General features: G+C 35.7%; 1 protein-coding gene across 1 annotated transcript; it reads left to right on the top strand.

Annotated features, from left to right (window-relative positions):
- The first annotated feature begins 3,859 nt into the window (after positions 1 to 3,859).
- On the top strand, positions 3,860 to 5,385 carry LOTGIDRAFT_230654 (hypothetical protein). The gene is made up of 3 exons (XM_009049687.1): positions 3,860 to 3,929; positions 4,909 to 5,047; positions 5,221 to 5,385. Exons 1-3 carry the CDS (start codon positions 3,882 to 3,884, stop codon positions 5,352 to 5,354), a joined length of 321 nt encoding a protein of 106 aa, XP_009047935.1. The 5' UTR covers positions 3,860 to 3,881; the 3' UTR covers positions 5,355 to 5,385.
- The last annotated feature ends 1,772 nt before the right edge of the window (positions 5,386 to 7,157 follow it).

Consider the following 7,157-nt stretch of genomic DNA (forward strand, 5'->3'; position numbering starts at 1 on the left):
TATCAGAAACTCATTATTTTGTAAGCAACTCTACGAATAAAAGGTACCCGATCCAGGAACATCTAACATGTGAACATTCGAATGTAATATATTTAATTTCATGCAAGAAATGCCCCAAACAATATGTAGGAGAAACTAAGAATAATTTACGAACTCGCTTTAATGCTCATAGGTCAGACATCAAATTAAAGAAAGACAAGCCTGTTTCTAATCATTTCAACCTCGACGACCATTCAATAGACGATCTCACCCTAATCCCAATTGAGCGTATAGAAATTGACTTGCCCGAAGATGAAACTACCAAATTCCGTCAATCTAGGGAGGCCCATTGGATTGAGACATTGAATACAGCAAGACCTATAGGACTAAATATTCATCATAATGTAGGCATAGCACCCTTTGTTGTCCCGTTTAATACAACCAGCAATCGAGCAAGCAAGATAGTTCATGCCCACTATAAGAGCCTTCAAGAGAAATTCCCCCATGTCTATAAGCAGAAAATGATAGTTGCATATTCAAAAAATAAGAACTTAAATGATAATATTGTTCATAGTAAACTAAAAACAATCAGTACATAACAGATACTATACTTCTCGCCCATTGGGCGAGTTATTTTTTCTAATTTCAGATCAGAATAAGAACAGAAGAAAACCCAATATCAAGACCCTTAATCCTGATTTCTAAATAAAGTGTCTGCTCCACCCTAGGCCTGTACATTTGGGAGAATCAAACCCTCCCTTCCCCGAAAACTAAATAAATTTGGACACAATTAATTTTAAACACCAACTCAAAAGGTCAATAAAAAAGAAATACACTAAATGTTTATGTTGAATTTAACAAATTATTCTGAATTTCTTCTTATGCTATTATAACGTAACTGTCCTGACGGTAAAGAGAACGATAACTAGGCATTCATCAAAGGAACTCTGGTTTTCAATATGTAGCTACTTTAATTATTTCTAAAGCTACAGAGACGACAACAACACCCAACCTTAATCAGTGCCATGATAACGTAAATTATTTCACATGGAAATAAATCTCATTATTCTTAAATATACTATTTCATGGTTAAGTTGCAAAATTATTGAGTAAAAGTAGACAGAGAATTGACATAGTCAGCTCAAAGATTGATATGAATTAGAAACATATTTGAAGTTCACAACATCTCTGGACAGTACAAATGTGTCGGTGTGCGAACCAGCTGTTACCCTCATGAGATACAAACTATGGTCTTCCAAGACCGATAAAACCTAGGATAGCTTTCGATATCCGATTCATGGAGGTACTGGCCACTTTACAACAGGAATCACATCTTTCTGTGATTGCTTTCTGTAATCCTTTTATCCAAGCTGCATGATGTTTTTTTTTTGTGCAATATTCAGACCACTTTGTGAGTTCTGCCATTGTCCTGAAAGATACTCAAATTTGTAGTAAATGTTCCAGAGCTTTCTAATATATTAACATTTTTCAACATGGCTACTGTATATTTTTGCATGATTCGCAACCACTTCCCAAACAGAGAAAGACAGAATGAAGTTGGAATAGTTGGCAGTAATATGCGGATCTCTTGTCAAACCCCATCCAATACAAAGTCAAAACAACAGATTTTTTCTGAAACTGGAGGACGCTGTCAATAAATTTCACCATGAAATTTTATAGATGTTTGAATTCTTATTTTAATGATAAGTCTCAATTTTGCAGAAATCGCGGTATTAGTACTTCTATTCTTGTTGCTTCGTACAAATGATGAAATTTAATATGTCTAAGATTGGAAGAAGTGTACCTTCCACACCATTTCCGGGACCAAGCAGAAAGGTTTTATTAAAGATATCACAGCACAGGACGACAGTATTCTGTCAGAATGGCATGTCTGGGAATCCTGGTTCTGGTGATCTGCCCATGTCCGGTCTTGATCTTGCTGATCTTGAAAACGAACTGGCGGAACCTACACGAAAACGTCACTAAGAAATTCAGCAAGAGCGAGACAGAATAAAAGTTCTACTGGGCCCTCACTCTCTCCATCATTCTCATTATGAATGCACTTTTCAAATCGTATTCCTTCTGGCGCTAATTTTGGTGAGAATGCAAGATTTTTACATTACGCTAAGCCTTCCGAGCAATGCTGCTACAATAAAAAAAGAACACCCTTCTCATAGTAAATTATGATGGCAAGGCCCAAACCTTGTCTACATTACGTATGTTTTCGGTGCAGAGATTGCATTCCGTGTCGGTTTCGCTATTTAGCACTTTCGATGAATTAATGCTTTTCAGACCACCCAAGTTATTTATTTTAAAGATCAAGAAAAATAACGAAACACATACGCTTATAACAAATGTTGTTTCTATGATACGTTGCTTACTAGACTTATATAGTAAATATTTTGACAATGTTGACTACCCGAACATTTATGAACTATTCGGTATATTGAAGCGATGGGTTTGAGAAGTACACATATGATAGTCAAGATATGACACTGTGCCTTGCTGAAAAAATATTTTCCCATGATGGTTCAAACCGTTACTGAAATTTGTTTGAAGAATAACACTGCCATGTCTTTTTAGACTTTAAACACCCACACCAATGTCAATATTCTGTTGATCGTGTTGATAAGAAAATGCCATGTCATGGCTTACACAGTTCGATTGGCGGTTCACATGTATATCTATAAAAAGAATTGAAAGATTGAAATGCACACGTTGTGATAGTCATAGTTTCCAGTTATCCATATTATATCAAAACACACTTAACCACACTACACCAAATACTAAAGCCTAGTCTAAGTTGATCAGTTGCCCCAATCTTTTGTAGCTTATATTATATCGGCGAATGAATGTTAAATATAAAATATGTTAATAATACATTTGTAACAGGATTTAGGAAAAACAAAAGTTCATTTACAAAAATCTTGCTTTGGAAAACAGTTTCATTTATTTAAAATCTTGCTTTGGAAAACAGTTTCATTTATTAAAATCTTGCTTTGGGTTTTATAATTAAAAAGACAGTTTAAGAAAAATTTAAGGAAACAGGGCTGCGTCTCATATTGAACCATTCCTTGTGTCTTCGTATTTTGCTCTAATTTACCGAAAGAGTATCCCCCTATACATCACTGTTTTAGGTCAAGGTCAATAGAATTTAAACACACATATGACAAATACTGTAAGGGTTCAAATCATCCTCTGGAACGTAGCTTTACTATACTTTTGTCTTGAGAATAAACTGTATATAGAGGAAGAATTTGTGGGATTGGAACAGAGAAGATCGACCCTGTCAACACCAACGATATCATTTACATCAATCCCCAAAGACTAGGAGGTTTTAGCACCTGAAACAATATTTATCAGTCAAGCGAGCCTGATTTTTATTACTCTAGAATTAGTCCCATTGTTCTACCAACATTTGTAAACAATTTTCATTTGATAATCCAATAATTGTGCATAGTACAGTACAGTATTCTCATCCGTCTGCTACTAAGGTTTATGTCTTCGGATTAATGCATATAGTGCTTCGAAGCATCTCTGTATCGATTCTCTTTGGAAATACTATCTGTTTTCGTAGGGGAAGAATTTTGACGTTGCTTTTTGATCCTTCGATGTCGGCTCTTCCTATCATTGCGAAGCAGAATTCGCCAAGCGTTGGATTGTTCACCCACCAACAGGGAACGTGAATTGGGATTAGACCGTCGTAAGGTAGGCTATACTGGTTATAAAAATGGTAATCTTTTTCCTATTAATACCTTTTATGCTAATATTATCTTTCGTTTCGAGATAAGCAACCTTTCAGATGTTATAAACCAATATATTCACATCCTTATCTATCAAAGGTATTATCTTATCAAAATCTTTCGATCATTCTGTTTCTATTCAGTCTTAATCATTCCAGGATGAAGGTCGTCATTGCTTTGGTTCTGCTTTCTGCTGTTGCTACTCAGGTACGTTGTTCTCAGATGTGTTGCGAATTAGAATTCCAAAATCTTCCAAAACTAACTAGGCCATATTAGAGAATTTAAAGACTCGATTCCTCTGAATTGAAAGACTTCAACTAAGTTTATTGAAATACCTTGGTAATTAACTCGTTAGTGAAAAGTAGTAGTCTCGGCTACAATTTAAAATTAGTATGGTTCTGCTGTTGTTACTCAGGTACGTTCTTCTCAGATGTGTTGCGACGATAAGAATTAGAATTTTAAAAGGCCAAATTTCAAGATTCGATTCCTCTAAAATGATAAATTCTGCCTTGTCAACGACGACAAGAATTTGATTTTCTGAAATCCACAATTTGAAAAAATATAATTGGTATATCGGAATGTACACAGCTGATGAAATGTACAGGTTTGCTACTTGCCAACAAAAAAATGATAAATTTTTGGGATCCCGAACTGGTAGAGCGAACCTTCGTTAACTTTCATTTAAGGATTAAGTTACGTTGTAGGCTTATCTACAAATTAAATGTATCGGGAATAGTAATAGGTCTATTCTGATTTCACACCTGTAATTCCAGGAATGGCTGTATCGCAAATATTGAAGCAGTACGCATGTTAAAGCAAGCATTGAATCTTTTTGTGTGTACAATTTGATCAAGCTGCTTTGTGGGTTCAATTTAATTATATGTACTGTAACATAACAACCAGTGTGCTAATAGGAATTTCAGGGTTCGCTAAGAACATCATCTAAGTAACAATTTCTTTATTTGATACTTCATTTATGATTGATATACTTCCTCATGTGAAAAGTTCAGTAGCTGCTACCGATGCTTCACCAAAATGTTGTTCGGATTTCGAGTTTCGTTTTGTGGCTCGAATCGTTCATATACCTGTGTTTTTTTTTATAAAGACTAATTAAGAAGACAGAAAGTAGTTTATTATGTATGTGAGAATTCATGATGATAGTATCTTTATCTCAACTTTTTTTCAGGGCTTCATTTTCAATAGTTGTAAGTCAGACAGTGACTGTAATAATGGTTGCTGTGAACATTCCTTCTTTAACAGTCGTTGTTTAGCCAAGGGTGCCTACCTTCAAAGATGCTCAACTAGTGGTTGTGGATGTCAAGCAGGTATGACAAAACGTATCTCATTTAATGACCTCATATTTTTTTTGCTCTGATTTTCCGACCCGAACTGTTATTTTATTCCGATGTAATGCCACGAGTTCTTCTCTTGACACATTCAAGAAAATTACTATAAGGTATAAGGCCCAAGTAATTTTATGATTTTGTTTTAAATTTAGGTTTAACATGTATGAAGGCTTCTGAGGTCACAAGTGTGGCCATCGAGACTCACGTTGGATCAAATGAATATGTTTGTGAGACTCAACAGAAGGGTGCTGCTACAACTATGCCACCAATGCCAACTTCATCCTAAAGCGGACATAAATAAACTACTAGAAAATCAATGTTTGTTTCATTCAATATGTATTACTTATAACCGCTTATTAAGTGCGGTATTTAGGTCATATACACGAAGGAGGGTGTTAACAATATGCATGTGCCGAAAAATACCCATAAAACCGAGGCACGTTTTTTGGACCATACTTCAGCCGAAATCTGTCACAATAGCTATCTGAGCCTGGAATAGAGGCAGCTGATTCTGACTACATGCTTGCACATGTTTTTGAACAAATAGGCTCTTGATGTGTATTCCATCCCTTGCCTGTACATATGGAAAAGTTAAACCTTCCCTTCCCCGAAATCGATGACGCGATTTTTTACAATGGCAACAACACAAAATCTGTGGAGTGGTAGAGGTCTGCATTTCCTTTTTGATAGCTAACCTTGCACATCATCTTTCTCTTCGTGTACTTGCTTGTTGTTATCTTTGAGCAGTAGAGAGTTTACAATAGTATCCTCTTTGATATCCATTTATATCCTTGTTTTATTCCAACAGGAGTGGTAGCGGCCAGCATTTCCTTTTTGTCAGCTAACCTTGCACATTCATCTTCCTTTTGAGTTTTTGCCTGTTCCAATCTTCGAGCATAAATGAGTTTTCGATAGCATCCTCTTTGATATCCACTTATATCCTTGCTGTTGTATCGAAATCAAAAGCTATCTCTCCTTCTAATCCTGAAACCTTAATTTTTTTCCAAATTATGTCATTTACTCTTTTAACAATACTCTAATCATCGGATCTTCTTATATGGTCAGCTACATTATTTGATTGGGCTTGAATCACCATAGCTACAGGCTGTGCACGTTAAAGATCCCTCGATAGTTGGAAATCGAAAAAGAGCAGGCTATTGCAGCTGTCCTGGCAAAATTTCCCTCATCGCACCCTGCAGGGCGTTGTCCGTCTTCATTAGCCCAAATGGTTCAGAAAAGTAGGACGTAAAACTCCATTCATTTCATTTCATTCGAATCACCATAGCGACAACATGTTAAGTTATTTTATATATACACAGATTTAGGAATGTCCTCGTATTCATACACGGAGAATTGCTAGTCTCCCTTCTGGCTGTCGAAACGTTAATTATTGCTGCTCCAACATGTACATAGGTATATTTCTCATGTCTATCTGATCGATAATCGAAGCGCAAGGTATTAATGTTGAATAATTTGAGACAGTGTAAAAGAATGAATGTGAAGTGAAATCGCTTAGAAAAAGCAACCCCAAATGTGAAAAAATCAACTGTTTGAGAAGTAATTTAGAGTTTTTTCCCTTGCAATTGAACTAGCATTCTTGAATCTGTGAATATGTTATGTGGTCTGTAGATAAATTGATATACGGGTTCCGTTAGACAGAAGGAAAAAAAAGATTACCATCATAATTGCTGAACCGGTTATGAAGATAATCACCGATAATGAGATTAGATGCTCTATGCCTTTCTCGGGTGTTTTTAAGAGGTGTATTATATTTTTATGTAAGTAAGAAGGAGAAAGAAAACAGTAAAAGTTAGAATGTAGCGATGATGTAGAGTGAAGGAGACAGAGTTAAGCGATGTTTTCTTGAATTGAGGTACGTCTGTGCAATACTACGAATTAAGTACGTCTCTTAAGTATAATTTCATGGCCAAAAGCAGTCAAATAAGGTCCGCGTGTTACGTCATTATTGAACCCATTGGACTGCTTGAGGACCATTAACCTACAGATTACACATAACTTCTACTCATGCAAGTGCAATATTACAGGTCACATGAGATCAACTCACGTGTCAGTACATACACATATAAAA

Source organism: Lottia gigantea, assembly GCF_000327385.1.
Source record: "Lottia gigantea unplaced genomic scaffold LOTGIsca_14, whole genome shotgun sequence".
NCBI lineage: Eukaryota > Metazoa > Mollusca > Gastropoda > Lottiidae > Lottia > Lottia gigantea.

Coding starts and splice junctions, on each gene's coding strand:
- LOTGIDRAFT_230654 (XM_009049687.1), top strand. CDS start 3,882: ATGAAGGTCGTCATTGCTTTGGTTCTGCTTTCTGCTGTTGCTACTCAG. Junction 3,930..4,908: donor TTTCTGCTGTTGCTACTCAG/GTACGTTGTTCT, acceptor ACTTTTTTTCAG/GGCTTCATTTTCAATAGTTG. Junction 5,048..5,220: donor TGGTTGTGGATGTCAAGCAG/GTATGACAAAAC, acceptor TTTTAAATTTAG/GTTTAACATGTATGAAGGCT.